We start from the raw sequence: 19,631 nt of genomic DNA, 5'->3' as shown, positions 1-19,631 counted from the left end.
GGAAGCAAGAGAAAGATTCCTTAAATGGTAGGCCTTGCTTCTCTTCTCGTCCCCAAGGGCCTGCTTTGGGAAGCCCGTTTGTATAACTCTGCTGTTTTACATAAATAAACAAAATAAATCATTGCTCTCCATTCCCTCTGGGGGTAAAAACTGGGCTTGGACAGGTTTGCTCAGTGCAAGTCTCTGCCAGATTCAGCTTTCTCCTTTTCCTCCCATTCGGGTGCCCCCCTCCCCCACCCCCACTTCACGGGGACCCAGGGAGAGGCCTTGGGAAAAGTCCCGTGCTCCTGGGAGGCACTGGGGTGTCAAGTGAGGTGAGAGGTTGATGAAAGGCTCCCCCTCCTCAGGCCCCTGGGCTGACCCCTGAGGCCCCACCAGAAGCCCTAAGAATATTTGCTCACTCTGCCTGCTCTGGGAAGACCCCAGTCAGTGCCAGCCAGGGAAGAGGGGTGGGGGTCCTGACAGCTTCAAGGGGGGAAGCACTCAGCCCTCCAGGGAGGGAGGGGCCTGTCACAGGATGTATGCAAGCCTATGCAGGCCACTCTGCTGGGGAACCACTCCTAGGAGCTGTACAGGGGATTTCTGCATGAGAAGCGTGGCTGGATGGAATGGCTCCAGATCTTTCTCGGTGCTGACATGTGAAATAGTCTGAAATCCAAGGATGGTTCTTAGATCCCTGTAGGACTGCACCAGGATTCCGTGATTGTATGTCTTGAGTGAGGCGATTCTAAGACCCTGGTTTAGACAGCTTATAGCTAGAGATTTTGAGTTCTGAGATGCTAAGCTCGGCATTCTGGGCAAGGCCAGGTCACTCCTGGGGACTACTCAGCCCACGCTCATAGTCCCGACTTGGGAAGCAGTGGTCCTGCCTATGCCAAGAGAAGCCAGGTCCCCCAGGCAGGGTGCATTCCTGGCTCCTGTCCAGCCTGTAGCTCCAAACACACCGAAGACACGCGGGTCTGACCCCGTAGGGCCTTCACTGAAGCTCAGCCCACCTATCCTGACCTCCACCAGCCTCTCCTCCCCATGGGCCCATAGGCCGGGGATCTGGTGCTTCCCTGCAGAGCTGGCCAGATGCTTCCATGAGCCGATGCGTGGAGGCCCGCGTGCGCTGGAAGGCACTGTGCACGGGGTGTCGTCGTGGCGGTCGTTGTGCAGTGAGCTTGTCTCCTCGAAAGGAAGATTCATGTCTGATTCTCTGTGGATCGTTCTTGGCTCCCGGCAGGGCCTGCAACAGAGCAGAGGCTTCTTAAACATTGACCAGGGGAGCTTAAGAGCTTTAGGTAGGGGATAAATTGTCCCAGAGGCCGCAGTTCCAAGGAAGCCGTCCCTTCTCGAGGGAGAAGCAGGGAGCCCTTTCTGCAGGAGGATGGTTGAGAGGGGCAGGAGAACTGGGGCTCCCACTGTGGGGGTCGGGGGCCAGGCCGCCCGGAAGATCGGGCCAGCTTGGCCGGCTCGGAGCGGAAATCAGAGGTCTCCTGGTATGGAAGTGTTGGAAACAGCAACCCTGGCACCACTGTGGAAAGAGATTAATAATGACCCTAATTATGGCCTGATTGATTCTTTGAGGGCTCTTGCAGAGGCCAGGCCTTGGCCACTGAGCTGCTTTTCCCCAAAGAATGGGCAGGCGTGATGGAGGGGGGTGCTGCTGACCCGCCTTATCTTTTTCCCTCCCCCGGCCTCTCCCCCCAGGCAGCTGCCTCCATGACAGCCTCCCTTCCTTCCTTATATCTGGGTACCTTCTCTGCTGGTTTCATTAAATCTCGGGCTTTGTGTGAGGCCCAGAGAAGTGTAACGACTTGCCCAGGGCCGCACAGTGAGATGGGGGCAGCCAGATCTCCCCATTCTAGCCATCTGATGAGGCCCACAGATGGGATGGTGGTAAATGCTTGAGTGCTCCTCAGAAGGTAACTGCAGAAACCCAGGCCTCTGGGCAGTGGGGCAGGGTCTGGGATTGGGTGATCCTGTTATCAGCCCTGTCTGTCCTGCCCCCTGCCAGCCCCAGCCCTGGGGCCAGGGATTTGTCTCCTGGGTTTGGGTTTGGTGGCTTGATGAGCTGGCTGGAGGTGCCCTGCTACCCCTGGGCTCCCAGAGGGCGAGGAGTCTCCTGTTGGCAACAGGCCCCCCACCACCTCCAGATGGAGCCCCCATGGGGCTTAACTTGCTGGCTGGAGCCTGGGGCTGCCCTCAGTTCTGCAGGAGGCCCTGCTCATGCATCCCTGCCACCAGGCTTTCCTTGTGCTGTCCCCCTACCTAGAGCCCCCATGTTCCCCCACTTTGCCACATATCCTTCCTTATTTCCGAATTCCGCTTAGATCTGCCCTCTCCTAGAAGCCACCCTGCAATGATCAGTGCTGGGACCCGAAGAGGCACAGGAGTTAATGGGACCCAGAAGAGACCCTGACCTGGGCAGGGAAGGTTTGCTGGAGGAGCGGTTGTTGAGCTGAGCCCAGTAGGAGTTTTCCAGGCCTTGAAGATGAGCAGAGGGGCCCAGAGCGAAGGCCGTTCACAGGCACACCCCTCCTGGGCACAGGGCACGGGCAGGGCAGTGAGGAAGAACCACAGGGAGGCCTGGTCTACCTCCAAGGCCATGTTCCCTGAGCACTATGGGGAGGCATCCTCATAGCCCTGTGCCTTTTATGCCTTGGGTTTTACTCTAGGGGAATGTTGGGGTCATTGCTGTGAGCTATCGAGCCTGTGACTACCTATCCCTTGGTCCCCGTCAAAGATGGTGGAGGCATCTGAGCGGGGGCAGCCCTGGCCTGGGGCTCAGAGTGACTAGGCCTCTAACAATGTTACAGGCCTTCCTGCAGCTGTCATCCTCATTTTGACTGTTCTAGTCAGCAGCAGGCTGAGGGCTCCCAGCATTCGTCCTCGGAAGGGAGGGGCCTCTTCTCCTCAGACTGGGCAAGGACCGTGGGGCTTGTCTTTCCCTCCTTCCTCTCCTGCCCCGTCTCTGCCTTTCTCCTGAGGCTGAAGAGAGAGCAGGTGGTTAAAGGCTTTAGGGTGTGTGCCCGAAAGGCCCTGGGAGATCATCTGGTGGCATGTATCCCATGACAGAGACAGGAAAGCCGAGGCCAGAGGCTTGTGGGGTCACCCAGCTTGCTGGTCACCCAAGGCTGGGCTGGGGTTGAAGCCAGGGAGGGCAGCTGTGGCCAGGGAGAAAGGGGGCTGTTCCTCGTGCATGCGTGTGCCCTGCCTCCCTCCCCGGGGTCCTGGCAGACTGCTCGAGAAGCTCAGGTCTCCTCCTCCTCCAGCCCTGCACTCATCAGGGGTTTCCCTTTTCCTCCCCTGGGTTCTCGGCCCCATTCCCTGCCCCTGCTCCCCTGGCCCCTGCTCCCCTGGTGCCAACCGAAATATTGGGCTTGGCCCTTTGATGTGCAGTTTGCAGGGATACAGACATCGTGGCCGGTGTAGACATGGAATGCCCCAGGAATGGGCAGACCTTCCCTCTGGGGCTGGAAGCACGGAAAGGCTCGGGAGTCCCGGGTTCAGATCTTCCCTTCTTCTCAGTTAGCTCTTTGGCCTTGGGTCAATCACTTAGTCTCTCCCTCCTGCCTATCTATCTATTCATCAATTGATCGCTATAGGTATCTAAATTGAATACATAGGTACTTAAGTAATAGCCTTTGGGGAACATTTTTAGGTTTACGGGAGAATCAATCAGGAAGTAGAGAGCTGCTCCGTACTCTCCCTCCCCCCCCCCCCCCCCCCCCCCCCCCACCAGCTGCCCTCGTTATTGACAGCCGATGTTGGGGTGGTGGTACGTTTGTTCCAGCTGATGAGACCATGTTGACACAGGATTATTAACCAAAGTCATAGTTTCCACCAGGGTTCACTCGTGGTGTGGGACATTCTGTGGGGTTTGACAAATGTCTGATGACATGTGCCCATTATTACAGCATCGTATGGAATCGTGTCATTGCCCTAAAAATCTTCCATGCTTCTCCCGCCCCCGACCCCTGGCAGCCACTGATCTCTTTACTGCTCCCATGGCTTTGTCTCTTCCAGCACGTCATGGAGTTGGAATCATACAGTATGTAGCCTTCTCAGACTGGCCTCTGTCATGGAACAATATGCTCTTAAGGTCTCTTCATGCATTTATGTGGCTTGATCACGTATTTCTCTTTGTCACTGAGAACTATTCTATTGTCTGGGTGGACCGGTTTGTTCATCCATTCACCTGGGGCCCATGTTTCCAATGCATAGAAGAAGGCTGTGGAGGTCGACTTTGGAAGATTGTCATCAGGAGATGACACAGGTATAATCCATGTCACTTTCTGTGACTAGCTTCTTTCACTCTGCACCATGTTTTCAAGATTTATTCCTGTTGTAGCATATATCTGTGTTTTATTCCTTTTTATTGCAGCCTTGGGTCTTTTAAAAAAAAATTTTTTTTTAATTTTTAAAAGATTTATTTAGAGAAAGAGAGCACGGGGGGAGGGGCAGAGCGAGATGGAGAGAGAGAATCTCAAGCAGACTCCGTGCCAAGCATGGTGATCAATGCAGGGCTCAATCTCATGACCCCGAGGTCATGACCATCTAGTCCCCATTTCTCAGGCAAGTAAAGTAAGGCTCAGAGAGAGCTAGTAAGCCATCCGAGGTTACACAGCAGGTCCGTTGAAGACCAGGCTGGAACCTGGGCACTGACACCTGGCCTGAAGTTCTTTCCACTCTCAGGAAAGAGAACAGGCTTGGGCAGTGAGGGTGGTCACGCAAGAGAGGAGCAGGGACGTGGGTCAGGTCCATGTCCGGGATGTCAGGGTGGGAGAGGAGCCTAGAGGTGCCAGTACCCTGCTTCTGCTCCGTAGCAGATGCCCAGACCCAGCCCCTTGCAGGCCCTTCTGTGTATAAAACAGGGGGCTGTGGAAGTTCAGGGCAGGGGCCAGGAATTCGGACAGAAAATGGAACTTTGGACGGAGGGACGCCCTTGAACATCAGGCTCAGAGGTGAGGGCTTTCTCTTATCCCAGAGCAGGAGGAGATCCTGGCTACGGATTTCTTGGGAACTTGGCTAGTGTCAGCAGTCCTGGAGGTGGCTTGGAGAAATTGATCAATCCTAAGTAATGTCATTAGCCCTGGCAGGAAGAGGAGGTATCGGGGGAGGCTGGGGAGAGTCTGGTCTCTGGGAGCCTGTCTGACTGCTCAGTGACTGAACAGTACATCTCTGTTAGCAGAACTTCCGGGCCCCCGCAGAAGTCCAGTCTGGCAAGTCCCCAGTGTCCCCCACCTCTTACGGCTGGTCACTGGGGACATGGGAATAACTCAGGCCATTCCATGGGGGAGGCAGGCCCATCAGCCGTGCTCACATGGGGTGCCTGGGGAAGACTGAGGGACACTCGGGGCTATCGGAAGCTGGGAAACCCTCTAACCAAACCTGGAGCTCAGGGCAGGCTCCCTGGAGGAGGTCACATCTGAGCTGAGACTCAAAGCATGGGGAGGTGTTCATCAGCAGAAGAGACAGCAAATTCTGGAAGGTGAGGCTAGGAGAGTCAGATCCTGGCCATTTGCCTGTTAAAGAGCTCACTCTGGCCACAGGGGAGGACTCAGATTGGTGGGGTGTGACCTCCATAGGGAGGCCAGAGGATTTCCTGTCTAGGGGAGAGATGAGACCTGGGCCAGGCCAGTGGCCAAGGGGCTGGTGAAAAGAGGCTGTGAGTGATGTTAGAAGCAGGCTGGGGTGGTAAGGGGGTCAGGGTGGCCTGTGCTGGGTCTGTAGGGCCTGGGGGATACTCCTGGAGGCAGCCAGGAGCCGCTGGCTGTCTCAGTCGGGAGACAGTGATTGAGTGGGCTTGGCCACACCTGGTAACTGAAGCCCTGGGAGTAGACGAAAAGGCCCCAGGAGAGCATGCAGAGGAGACAGAAGAGGTTTGCCTCCCCAAGATGGCCATGCAGTTATGAACAGTGTGAAAATTTACCAGGCAGGGTGGCAGGGAGGGGAGGCGATTCCCAGAGCCACGATCAGCTGAGCCCTGGGCCGAGGCCTAGTGCAGGCAGTTCTGCTTCCCTGATGTGAAGTGGAATTTCCATTCCTGGTGCCTTGTAACGCTCAGTTTGCGGGCTGCGGCGGGGGAGGGCAGGGGACACGTGGGAGTCAGTCCCGGGCTCGGCGAGTCCTGGAAAAGGCGTGTGAGAACAGGGGAGCCTGGGTGTGGGCTCCTGTTCACGGAATGCCCACCTGCTGTATACCGCAGTGCGGCGATGTTGTCCTCCTTGTACCCTCCCCCCCATGATCTGGTCTCCCATAGGAGTCAAGGCACAGGCTGTTACCCATTTTACAGATTGAGAAACCAAGGATCAAGGAAGAACCCTGGAGGCCCCAGCCACAGGGCGAAGGTGGGACAGATGTGATTGATCTGGCCAGTAGAGGCCCTAATCTTGGGGTAAGATTTGGCTCCCTGGCTCTGTGAGATCTGGAAGGCCGGGAATGTGGGAGTCCATTTGTGAGTACACAGTCCTTCTGGAGTAGAATAAAGTAAAGCTGAGAGCACCCCTCCCAACGGCCCCACCCCTCTCCCCAAGCCCTGGGCTCGGCGTGGCTCCGAGAGCCCCCAGCAGCTGCACCGTAGTCCACGTGCCTCCCCAGGGAGCCACGGGCCCAGAAGCTACACCAGACAATTCCCAGCAGTTAGGAGGCTCCGAGTCAGTCGGTATTCCCAGCAAGGCCCTAATGCATCTCGCCCCCTCTTACCGACCAGAGGCTCTAATCCCTGTGCTGAGGTGAGCATTTGGTGGGGGGCTGGGGTGGGGGATGAGGGTAGGTAGAGGCCCTGAGTGAGGCCAAGGCGGAAGTAGTGGGTGGGCCTGAGGCCCAGCCTGCCGCTCTGGAGCGACCCCTGGGGCACTCAGAGACAGGCCTCAGCTCGGGGCTGCCTCCTGGAAGCGTGTCCTGACTATTCATGCACAGTGCTAAGTACCCACAGCCCACCTTTACTCTTTCCAGAATACCAGCTCCTGAGCCACTGTGGCCAGCCCAGGGGCCGAGGGGTCAGCGACTGCCCCCCGTCAAGGGCTGGGCAGTAAGTTCTAGGCTTTGTGGGCCCTTCGGTCTCTATTACAACCACTCCCCTCTGCAGTTTCTCTTGCAGCCATAGACTACGTAAACAAACAATCATGCCTGCAGCCAATAAAGCTTTATTTATGGACACTGAAACCTGACTCTCCTATACTTTTTATGTGTCACAAAATACTCTTGTTTTGATTTTTTGCCCCTGAACTGTAAAAATACAGAAAAGCCATTCTTAGCTTGTGGGCTATACAAAAATAGGTGGCTGGTCGGATTTGGTGCCTGGGTTACAATTTGCCAACCCCGGGGTTAGAGCAAGGCCCCTGGAGCCAGACTGACAGGCTCTGCTGTGTGACCTTTGGTGGTGGCTAAACCTTTCTGTGCTTCAGATTTCCCATCTGGAGAATGGGGGTGATAATGATAATACATGGGGAATGTAAAATGGTGCACTGCTTTGCTGTTTTTACAAAACGGCTCCTGGCCGTTCTTCAAAGGGTTGAACATGGAATCACCATATGACCCAGCACTTCTGTTCCAAAGCATGTATGCAAGAGAAATAAAAACACGCTCACGCGAGAACTTGTTCATTAGCAGTGTTATTCCTAACAGCTCAAAAGTGGTAACAACCTAGATGTCCCTCAGCTGATGAATGGATAAAATGGTCTGTCCATACAATTGAGTGTCATTCAGCCCTAAAGAGGAATGCAGTATTGACTCCTGTTAGAACAGGATAAGCCTCGAGAACTGTTAATTAACATACCGTATGATTGCAGTGATAGGCGATGTCCAGAATAGGCAAATCCATAGATTCAGAAAGTACATTAGTGGTGTCTGGGGAAGGGGTGGGGGGGAAGGGGGATGGGGTGGTGAGTGCTAATGGGTCTGGGTGTTTTGCTGGGATGGTGAAGATGCTTTGGAATCAGATGGTGGTGATGATTGCACGACTTTGTGACTACTGAAAACAATATGCTAAATACTGAATTGTACCCTCTAAAAGGGTGAATGTTTTGGCTTGTGAATTTGATCTCGATTAAAAAATAATACCTCACAGGGTTGCTATAAGAGTTAGTGCACAGTAAGTGACTGGCTTTGTCCCTCACTGGTCCTGTGGGGCCCTGAGGGCATCAGTGTGCCTGTCCTGTTCACGTTGTCTCCAAGACCGAGGACAGGACCCCATACATAACATATGGCTTAGAGTCTCTGGAGTTCCACAGACCTGGGGTTGAGTCCTGACTCCTTGGGCAAATTGCTGGGCTGCTGTGAGCCCCAGGCTCCTCGTCAGGGTGTGTGAGGCGCCCGAGCCAGGGGCCGTGTGGCCGATGCGAGCCCCGAGTGGCTGAGCCCCCGGCAGGCATCTCCAGGGTGCCGAGCAGGGCCGGGGCACTTGCTCCTGGTGGCAGCGACTCAACCTCCAAGACACCTCTCATCGTCCCCGCAACCACGGCAGGACTCCCGGAGCCCAAAGCCGTGAGCACTTTGGGGCACAAGAGCAGATTCTCAGGTTGGCCATAGCCAGGTTTTGGACTGCATGCGGGGCACTGTCCCTTTCTCTCCCTGAGCTTCAGTTTATCCAGTTGTCAATCGGCTTCGGGACATAACACCTGCCAGGCGAGGCATACAGTGGTCACACCGTGCCCGGTCTATTTTAAACGAAGTACACCGGAGGACGTGATTGAGAAAATAAGGCTGAGAACGGCTGAGGGCATATGGGAAGCGGTTGCAGTTTTATAGGAGGTGGCCTGGGAAAGTGTGGTGGAGAAAAGAACATTTGAGCAAAGACCTGAGGAGGGGAAGGAAGGCGCCCTGTGGAGCTCGAAGGGCAAAGCATCTTGGGCCGAGGCAGCTGGGGCAGGTCCAGAGCCGGTGTGGCTGGGGGTGATGGGGTCAGGGTGAGGGGCGGGAGACCGGCCCGGGGGAGCCGCGGGGGTGCAGGCCTCCAGCTTGTAGGCCTCACGGCAGGGCCCTGGGCGGGGACTGGCACCCAGCGGGGTGACAGGGACTCTTGCTGTGTCTGGCGCTGAGTCCCCGCGCCCTCCCCTGCCTCATAGGCCTGTGCTTCCCCCTGCAGGAGCTGCCGGGGGCCTCGATGGGCGCCTGAGGGCCGGGCGCCCGTTGGCAGGCGAGAGCATGGTGAGACACCAGCCGCTGCAGTACTACGAGCCCCAGCTCTGCCTCTCCTGCCTCACGGGCATCTACGGCTGCCGCTGGAAGCGCTACCAGCGGTCCCATGATGACACCACGCCGGTGAGCCGGGCTGGGACGGGGTCGGGGGACCTAGGGCACCCCGGGGCCTGGGGGAAGGGTCTTCTCACTCTGCCGGGCGGCTCTGGATGGGGCAGTGCCCCGCTGGGTTCCAGTTTCTCCTTCTGTAACACGGGCCCATGGTCATTCGGGAATCTGCCTAACCAGGTGGGCAGGGAAGTAGGCCATCCTGTCCTGGATGGAGCTGGTGAACTCTCCTCAGACACATGGGACCTGGGCAGAGAGGGGAGCTCCAGGAGGGACACTCTAAGAGGAAGGGCTCATTCCCCTCGCCCCCCAGGTGAGCAGAAGCCTTCAGCTTCCTGGCAGCTAGGCAGGAGGGCAGGCGGGTGGCTGGAGGGGAGGGTGAGGAGGTGGGCCAGGCCATCCCGGAGCCTGGGAGCTGGCAGGGCCGTGGCCTGGCCCCAGGGCTCCGTCACCTGAGCCGCAGGCCTGTCAAGAGCTGGCAGCGGGATGAAGAAAGGCTCGCTCAGTGTCCGGCACTGACCCTGGCCAGGCCAGACCCTGAGCTGAGCCGAGCTGGGCTTCCGTCCCTGGGGCGCTGTTAGTGGCTGGATCTAGTTTCGTCTCTGAAGGAACCCAACTCCTTCAGGAGGGAAGGGAGGGAGATAAATAGTGTTTATCTAAAAGCTTTGCTGCCTGGAAAACAGTTCTCCTCCTCTCTCCTGCTTGTCTAAACAAAGAAGCCAGCCTCCAAATTGAGCCAGCCTTGAAACAGGATGGAGTGGCCAAGGGTGTGGGTGGCAGCTGAGGTCAGAGGCCAGGTATCACCAGGCTCCCTGGATGGGGGGAGGATGGGGAAGCTCGTCCACCTTCCCGCCCTGCTTCTCTGCCTGTGCTGGGGACCAACAGAGCACTAGCCTGACTCAGGAGCCTGGGGTCATGACCCCCGAGTGGTGAGAAGCAGGTGTCAATTGTCTAACATTACCACGTCCCCACTCCCAGCCCAGAGAAGGGGACATGCCAAACTGAGGCAAGGGAGAGGGAGGGGCCTGCCCCAGGCCACCAGGCAGGTCCCAGGGACAGGGGTCGGCGGCAGGGCCTCCCCGTGTCGGGAAGGGCAGGAGCTCGGCAGGCAGCGGGCACTGGGTGTCCGTGCTGGGTACGGTGCTGAGCACTGACACGGCCACTCTCGTTCCTCCCACCGAGCCCCCGAGCTGGGTGTCGTCACCCCCGTTTCACAGGGGAAACAGAGCCAGGGATGCCAGTGAGGGGGCAGAGCTGTGATCCGGCCCCGGAGCAAGTGTGGGTCCAACAGCTCCGGGAGGGAAGACAGCTGACGCAGAGGGAGGAGGAAGGCCGAGCTCCCCAGCAGCAAGCCCCTTGGCTGTCGGAGTAGCTGCTGGAGGAAGGCCTAGCTCCCAGGACATCTGACAGCCCTCCGTAGGCCCAGGGCAGGCCCATCCCAGGCTTCAGAGTCAGGAAGTGATAGGCCGTGGCTGTGGCCAGCACAGGGCCCAGGGTGGAGGAAGTGGTGGGCCGAGGTCGGTTTTGAGCTGACTGGGAGCCCAAGCCGTGCAGTCTCTGCGAATGCCTACGTCTGGGGTGCCCGGTGTGGAGCAAAGGGGGGAGGGGCCGCAGGAGGCCACAGGCCAGCTTGGCGGTGAGAGAGAGGGTTTCGCTGCAGCCCTGGGTGTCGGGGCCTCTGCAGAACAGGCTGAGATCACCTCAGGCGACCCTCTGAGACTCCCAGCTGAGGATGAGCATCCTCCCCCTTCCCTGTCACTCACCTCATTCTGCTTCCCCACCCATTTCCTGGGTTCTAGCCTCAGCCTGCTCACCCTTTCTTTCTCTCTTCCCCACCCTTCTTTTTTCTCCCCAGTCCCTCCAGAGATGGCCGGTTGGGGACCATGAGGGGGGCTGGGCTCTCTGGCCTGACACAGGGAGGGAATAGCAATCCTGCGTTTCAGAGTCGGGGCTGGTGCCAAGTAGGTTCTCCATAAGCTTTGCTGAACAAACAGGCCCCGGAGTGAGCTCTGGGGGCACAGGTTGGGTGTGAAGGAGCATTGCCAAGGCAGTAGAGGAAAGGCCCCCAAAAGGGGCAGGGGCTCCAACTTTGGGCCTGTGCTGCTTCTTAGCCCCACCTTCCCTTCTGACTTTGGGGACCCCTCCCCTCCCCCTGCCCAGGCACGGCCTCCCCTCAAGTCCTCTTGAGGGAGCCTCTCCTAGCGCCTCCCAACTCCGACAAGCCTGGGTCAAGTTCTTCTGTGAAGCCGGACCTCTCTGATCCTCATCTGTGAAATGGGGCGACAGACTGTGGGTGGTGAGTCACAGAAGCCTTTCATCATGACCCTGCTCAGGCTGGGAAATAAACCATGAGAGGAACAGTTAACATTTATTGAGTACCTGTTGCGTGCCGGGAGCCCGGAGCCGGGAGCCGGGAGCCGGGAGCCGGGAGCCGGGAGCGTACCGGGAGCTCGCCCTGTTAGGTCGCCGCTGTGGGGCGGGTTTAACTGTGATGCCGATGGAGATCTCGAGGCTTCAAGCTGTGCGTCACACCTGGAGTCCAGGATAGATTTACAAGAGGAGCCACAGGAAGATGAAGGCTGGAAGGGAGGACACGCCTGTTTTGAGTATGTGATTGAGAACTTGCCAGAAGGGGAAGAAAGGAGGGGCGGGAGGAGGATTTGGGAAGTTGCCTCATGGAGGAAGAGCTTGGGACCAGGAGCGTGCGGGGACAAGAGTGGGCGTGGCTTGTGGAACCAGGAGCTTTGGGGGGCGAGTGGGCGTGGCTTGAATGCCAGAGGAGGAGCCCTCCAAGGTTCTGGGATCAACAGTGGCTGGAGTGGATCCTGGGGAGCGGGGAGGAGCCCCCTCCTCTGCACTGGAGCTGGTAGCCTCCTTCCTGCCCTACCAGCCCGATCCTTCCTGTTCCCCCAGCCCGACGCAGTCCCACCTCCTCCAAGCCTTTGCTCTTACTGTCCCCCAGCCCCAGGACACATACTGGACACATAAGGAAACAGGAAATAGGACCAGCCCAGAGAGGTGAAATGCCCTCTTCTGCCCCCAGCCCCTAGGGAGTAGAGGAGCCTGGCAGCAAGAGGCTGGCTCACGCGACAGCTAGGAAGGGGAAGTGAAGCTTTTTATAACTGGAGATAATTAATTGGTTGTTGTCTGTGACTCATTACTCTAATACTGCCAATTAAGGACTGGGTAGGACAGAAGACAGTTCCCACGCTGTCCCCCAGGGCCCCCTGAAGACTGCGTGTCGGGGCGAGGTAGCACAGTGTCAAAACCAGCTTCTCATGTAGCAAGAGGCATACAGGTTGGATACCTGGAGAACCTTCCCGGCCCAAGACCATGAAGGAGACAGACAGCGACCGTCAACTCTCTTGGATTTCTATGGTACATTTGCCTTTCGAGGGCTGTTTTAAGCTCGTTTGACCCCTCCATCTCACAGAGAGGGCTCCAGGAAGAATAAGTGGTTTATTCAGGCCACAGAGTTGGAGGCCTGGCGTGCGCTGCCCTCTGCTTGCCTACCCAGGCCTATGCCCCCTCGTCTGCCCCACACCAGCAATCTTGTCTGGGATGCACCAGTTCCTTATTTCCTCAACAAGAACCAACACACCCAGGCCACCCAGGGTGCTCACTGCTGAGGCTCAGGGAAACCCCAGACGGGAGAGCTGGCCTGAGCTGATGTCTGAGAGTTAGTCCTGTCTAGTCTGATGGGGAAGTGTTCAAGGCACGGGATGCTGTGGGTGCCAGAGCTTCTTGTGTTTGGGAACTGAAAGCAATCTGGCCTCAGCGTGGCTCCGGTGTGAGGAGGGGAGGTTGTTGCTAGGCGGCCTGAGGCTGTGCTGGGAAGCCTGCTCCCCGTCCTGGGCGGAGGGGGCGCTGCCAGACTCAGGCTGTGCGAGGACCAGTCTCCTTAGGTTGTGGGGAGTGTAAGGTGCTGGAGTGCGGGGGAGCAGGGAGCCAGACAGCAGGGCAGAGGCCTCACCTGGGGGAGGCATATGCAGGTTCCCGGCGAAGGGAGGGATTCACTTGGAAGGTGTAATCAACAGACTGGCTGTGGAAGAGATTGAGGGAGTCCCATATGATGCCTCCCAGCACCCCATGATTTCTAGCCTAGCCGGATGAGGCCATTCCAGAGACAGAAATGGGAAAGTGTGCTGTGCCCGGGGCTGAGTGGGAGGGGAGAGTGGTCCCCATTAGAGTCCAGGAAGTGCACAGTGGGGGTGGGACACAGACAACAAAGTCTCCCCACCACCAGTGGCCTGTCTACTATGACCAGAGCCCCTGCAGCCATGCAGGAAGACCCCTGTGGGGCAAGTCCATCATTACCCCCGACACACCCCACCCCTCCCAAGATCACCTCACCCTTTCATAGCACTGGGCCTGTGCTCAGGCTGCCCTCTTACTTGGAATGCCGCTCCTCTCTTTACCTCTCAAGGCTCATGGCAAATGCTTATTCCTCTAAGAATTAGCCCCCTTCAACCAAAAAAGAACCAGGCCCCCTCCCCTGGGCTCCCGTAGCACCTCTGGCCTGGGCTGCCCACACGGACTGTGACTTTCTTTGTCTCCCAGGGGAGGGTTGCCATGATGATAAGAAAATCGGAGATGATGATGTTGCATCCGTGAGAGAGAGGGGAGGCCGGCAGAGCCCCGGTCCGTTGCAGCGCACGGAGCGGCGGGTTTGTCGCCGCAATAAAGCCGTGCCGTCGCTGCCTCAGGAACCCCGACGCGCCACCCAGCTCCTCCCTGGCTGTGCCGAGGGTGCCTGGAGTGGCCATGCCACACTCCAGGGGGAGCGGCTAACATTCCGTGACCTCCTTGAGTGTCTACTTAGGGAGCCTGGGAGAGGCAGGAGATGATAGGGGGTGCAGCCAGCCAGCAGCCTGTGGCCCTGGCAGGGCTCTCTGAGGGCCCGGGATAACCCCCGCGAAGATCCCCCAGCTCTTCCACTCCTACCTCCCCGTGGGCTGATGTAACCCACAGGATGGATGCAGAGAGATGGGCTGCTCCAGGCTGGGCCTGCTTTCATCCTACCGCCTAATGAGCCGCTCTCGGTGCACCCCAGCAGAAGCAAGGGTCTGAGACAGAGGCCTAACTGCCTGGCTCTCTGTAGCCCAGAAAAATCAATCCAGCCTCTTAGGCTGTCAAGAGCTGGCTGGGGGGGGGGACTCTGATCCCTTTCCCCGCTTGGCCCTAATGCTATAATACATCTCAAACCTCCCCAGGCCACCCCCTCCCCCAAATCTCCTGGGTCAGGGCCAGAGTAATCCTGCCAGGGCTTGCCTGTCTCTCCTCTCCCCTGCCAGGCTTAGAGGATAACGTGAGGTCTTATCCCCACTTTGTTTTATTATTTTATTTTTATTTATTTTTAATTTATTTTTTTATTTTTAATGTTATTTTTTTCCCCACTCCCCATTTTAGGAATGGGAAAACTGGAGCTCGGAAGGCGCCCCTCTGCCCTCTCCCCGCCCCCTTCCCAGCTGACATCTCCCAGGCTTTTCTGGCACATCAGTCCTCCCATTTGGCACGTGGCGAGGGTAAAATAGGCTGATGACAGGAGGATGTGGCATGCCCAAGACCTAGTCCACACGAGGGCGGACTCTGTGGGTAGGCACCCCTCAAGCTCTCTCCCGTTTCTGCAGGGCTGCGTGGTGCTGAGGACCTTAAAGCAGGGTGGGGACCCCAGGGGCGGTGCAGGGCGCGGAGCTCAGCCATGAGGAAGGCGCTCCAGGCAGTGCCCACCCCGGGGGGAAAGGGCTGCTCTGGGACAGACCAGAAAGCCGAGAAGCAGTGCACGCGCACCACGAACACAGAAGTGATGGCAGACTTCACAGACCGTGCAGGGACAGCTGAGGTATCCATTTGGTGGAAGTAAAATTAGATCTCTGCCTCTTACCTCACACCCAAATACATTCCAGATGGATTAAAATGTATGTTTTTTTCTATTTTTAAACTCCTCTTTTCTATTTAGGAAGCACACATTTGTTGAGAAAATTCAAACAACTTGGAAAGAGGTAAAGTGGAAGGAATTCTAATCTTAACGCTTGAGAGAAATGGCTTTCCAGCCTCTCTCCGTGCGCGCATACGTCCGCGTGGAGCCGTAGACAGAGGCGGACAGAGAGCTGGGTGCATTACAGATTTGAATGTAAACAACGAAGCCAAGAAACTACCAGTATAAAATAGGAGTCAGATGTATAACCTTGGCCTACCTTTCTTAAACACAATACCAAAGGCAAAACCTATAAAGGGAAAGAGGGGTAGATTTGACTATATAAAAATTAAAAAAAAAATTTTTTTTTAATTTTATTTATTTGAGAAAGAGAGTGTGTGAGAGAGCACGAGTGGGGGAGGAGGGGCAGAGGGATAAGCAGACTCTCCGCTGAGCGTGGAGCCCAATGCGGGGCTCGATCCCAGGACCCTGAGATCATGACCTGAGCTGAAGTCGGACACTTAACCGACTGAGCCATCCAGGCACCCCGAAAATTTAAATTTTTATACAAAAAGCAAAATAAATAAAAGTAAAATGATCAAATAAGAGAAAATATACAGTATAGATGAAGGTAAATACCCTCACATAGAAAAAGCTTTTATACGCCCATAGGAAAAGAAGCCAGTTCCCCCAGACAGAAGCTGCCAAGCTCTGTGCCTTCATACTTTTCTGCTCCCTCCCTCTGCCGCAGTCCAGGCTCGCTGACCTGTCATCCCAGCAGGCCCATTCCTTCCAGCTTTGCTGCAGGCATCTCCTCCTCCAGGAAGCCCTCCAGACTGTCCCTCCTCCTGTAATTGGCTGTGTGCTCCTGAGCAGCCCATGCCTGCCCCATTCATCACACTGATTCCTAGGATTGGAATTGCCTGCTGTCTGCTCAGTCATCCATGGGGGTCGCTCAGAGGGGATTCCAGGCCTCACTCACCTCCCACTGTGCAGGGCTCAGCACATGTGTCTAGGGTGACTGGAAGAGGTTGGTGGCAAGGACACGGAGGGGAGCTGCTGGGATTTGGTTCGGTATGGGGTGTGAGGTAGGGGGTCTAATTTTTTACCAAATGGATGTCTAGATGTCCCAACACCATCTGTTGAATTCTCCATCCTTTCTGTACTAATTTACCAAGTCTTAATCCTGTATCCTTGTTTCCAGGCTATCCCCCTTCTTTGGGCCTCAGTTTCTCCATTTCGGAATTGGATCTGTAGAGGATGAGGCGAGGCGCTCTCTGAACTCTTTTTTAACTGAAATGCCAGGTTTCCTGGCCTGGCACTGCCTATGACTCACTTGGTGACCTTGGGCCCGGCCTTGCCCCTCTGAGCCAACTTCCTCCTTGGTCAGACAAGGATAATTACCTGTCCTGCTTATTGTTGCTCTGGGATAGTTGGAGATGCTGAAGGCGCTCAGACCTGGGTGTGAATTCTGGCTTCACTATTAGGGTTGCCCTTTGTGGCCTTGGGCAAGTCACTTGCCCTCTCTGAGCCCCGCTTCCCTCTAACTGTAGCGCCTGCTTTGCAGAGCCAAGAGAAGAGAGGATGAGAGGAGCTGGAGCCAGTGGAGGGCTCAGGAGCACCGGGCCCCCACTCTGTGACGAGCTCACGCAGGGCTCTGTCCTCCCGCCGCCAGCAGGGCGGGGCTGGGAGCGGCCGGGGCAGCTGCTGTACCAGGGTCTCCTTCCTTCCTCCAGGCCTGCTCCTAGGACCGCAGCCTGCAGAAGTGGGCCGGCCCTCTGTGCCCTGCCGACCCTGGCACCCCGCCCTGGGCTGGGGGCAGGTGAGCTACCGGCTGTCCTCAGGAGCAGCCGGAAAAAACTGGGCGTAGAGCAGAGGGCGGGGGACGTCTTGATCGATGTCTTCGCGTAATTAAAGGGCTGTCAGATGCGAAATGATAATTATAGGAACAACTGTGGATTTGGCGACTTACAGCTTACATCTGTAATCACATGCAGGCCTGGCAGCCCTCCCGTGAGGTGGAGGTGATGTCATCCCCGCGAACAGAGCAGGAAGTGGCTGTGGGATAAACACTTGTCTTCTCCAAGGCCACCCATTTAGTAGGTGGCCAGTCTGGGGTCCGAAGCCAGTGTCGCCGGGCTCCCAAGGCAGGGTGCCTCTATCTGGCTGCTTGGAAAGGAAGGACGTTCACTCCAGAGAGAGAGGGCCCGTCCCTGTTGCTGCAGGAGCAGAGGTAGTCTCTGCCCCCAGGGTGACAGGTGGGGAACAGGAGGCCAGCACCCAGCACCGTCTCCGCCATCCTGTGACTCTGAAGTCTGTGGCCCAGCCAAGACTGGAAGGCTGGCTTCTGGACCCTGCGGGGCCCCTGGGAGTGGGAGCGGTGTCTGTGTGCATCCTGGCCTGGGGCTGCGGCAGCATGGGGAGGGCCGGAGCCTGAGCTGAGCAGCAAGCTTGCAGGGCCTGGGCCCACACTTCCTGGGCAGGGCTGGGGGTGTGGCTGCGGCCAGGCCTTGGGACTGTGAGAGCCCCCCCACCCCACGCTGCTTATAAGCTCTTTCAGCACGTTTTTCTCCGAATGCAGAAGGCTCTGGGGTGGGCGGGACAGAGGCGAGGAGGGGTGAGGAGAAGACGTGACAATCAGGAGACAGTGAGGAGGAGCAGGGGCCTCTGGGAAATTGGCACACTGTTGCTTGGCGTGCGGGATGGAGGGACCGGTCTTCCTGGAGGGTGGGGGCAGGCATGGGAGGAGATGAGGCAGGGGGTGCGGGGCTGGATGCCCTAGCCTCTGGGGCTGGGGCCTCTGGGGTTCTCTCTCACCCCCTGCTGCCAGCGCAGGGATGGAGCAGTCTACCCAGCTCACAGCCAGGGCCTGGCCCCTTCCCCAGCTGCTCTGCGCCTCCCCTTGCGCCCACTGCTGCCCAGTCAGCTCAGGGTCTACCTGACCTTTGTTCCACTCGTGGCTAGAAGGCTCTGAAAGGAAGGAGGCTGTGTATCACAAGAGCTCCTTCCCTCGGTTCCTTGGGGCCACGGGCTCAGCCTGAGGCTATGTCTGGGTTGGATGATGGCCTTGTCCGCTGGTAGCCAGAAGCCTCTCTGGGTCAGTCATGTTGGCACCTTCTTCTGTTCTTCACACCAGATCTGAGCACCACCTTGTGCTCTGCAGGAGGTGGGCCCAGGGCACACAGACCTAGTTCAGCCATCCCTGCCCTGAAGGAGTCCACAGCCTAGGGAACGGTCCCCTTTTATGCCCCTCCTATGTGCCACTTGACATACATCACCTCATTTACTATCAACCTTCCAAGGTACGGGATTTTTTTCCCCCATTTTACAGGTGAGGAAACTGAGGCTCAGAGGGGTTAACTTGCCCAAGAGGCAGAGACTGGTCCATCTGCCTCCCGAGCCCAGGCTCTTTCCATCTCCAAATTTCAGAATATGATCGAGGGCCAAGTTGGTGGGTACCAAGAGTCTGTGCAGAAGTGCTCAGGAAAAGGGGACCTTCAAGGGCTGGAGGGATGGGGGGCGCTTGCTGAAGGAGAAGGAGGTTTGGTCCGGGGTGGAGCCCAGGGAGAGAGGAGCGAGGAATCGCAGGGGCCAGGCTGGGCCTGGGACTACTATACTGGGTCCCAGCTGGCTGGGGGGGTGTGGGGGAGAGCTGTGCAGGGCTGACTCTCAAGGGGACCTGCAGAGGACTGCCTCCTGTCAGGACACCTGGGTTCAGTCCCACCTCCATCTTCCCCTACTAGGTGACCTTCGGTATGTAGCTCAACCTCTGACTTCCCTCTCTTCACCCATATTGAGCCTTTGTGCAAAATAGCAAAAGGCTCCCCTCCTCCAGGACCACGTCCAGGATCTGCTGGAAAAGGGCCGTGATAAATATACACACCGAGAGTAACCATGGCATGAGTGCCACTTCTTGTGATGGGGTCCGCAGCTCGCTAAGCTCATGTGCTGGCCCTTCTCTGAGGCTTGGGGTCTTCATTTGCTCTTGGATGGGGATAAAAACCCACAGATCGAGAGCTCCAGGCCCCGTGCAGACTGGGAGAGGTGAGGGAGGGCCGATGGGCCCACCACCGCTTGCGGCTGGCCGTGACCTCGGAGCCCGCGCCTCCTGGGAGCAGGCCCAGGCCTCTCCCCTGTCGTGGCCCCGACAGAGGACCCCCGGTGCTGTTTGGAGGCTCTTTGGGGTGGGGCTGCTGCCCACCACTTCCTCCACCAGTTCCTGGCCTTCCCCTCCCCTTTCTTCCAGTCCTTGCCATCCAGATTTTTCCTCTGATTGTTCTTACACTGACCTGCTGCCTCCCCACTGGGGTCGGGGCTCTTCATCCCCATCTACTGGCTCCCTGTGGCCTTGGGGCCCCGGCTTCTAGCTCCCAAGATTTTCTTTCTCTTTCTTTCTTTCGTTCGTTCTTTCTTTTTCTTTCTTTCTTTCTTTCTTTCTTTCTTTCTTTCTTTCTTTCTTTCTTTCTTTCTTTCTTTCTTT

The 19,631-nt window shown here is 57.2% G+C and overlaps 1 protein-coding gene across 1 annotated transcript in view; it reads left to right on the top strand.

Annotated features, from left to right (window-relative positions):
* The window catches only part of GDPD5 (glycerophosphodiester phosphodiesterase domain containing 5), an 82,511-nt gene that overhangs the window by 33,053 nt on the left and 29,827 nt on the right, over positions 1 to 19,631 (top strand). The window contains exon 3 of the mRNA XM_034995590.1: positions 9,074 to 9,249. Coding sequence (XP_034851481.1) covers positions 9,133 to 9,249 — 117 coding nt within the window. The 5' untranslated portion in view covers positions 9,074 to 9,132. The remainder of the gene's footprint in view (positions 1 to 9,073; positions 9,250 to 19,631) is intronic.

Source organism: Mirounga leonina, unplaced genomic scaffold (genome assembly GCF_011800145.1).
Source record: "Mirounga leonina isolate KUSES-001 unplaced genomic scaffold, KU_Mleo_1.0 Mir_92, whole genome shotgun sequence".
Lineage (NCBI taxonomy): Eukaryota > Metazoa > Chordata > Mammalia > Carnivora > Phocidae > Mirounga > Mirounga leonina.
The sequence above is the reverse complement of the archived record's forward strand: the minus strand, read 5'-3'. Positions and strand labels throughout refer to the sequence as shown.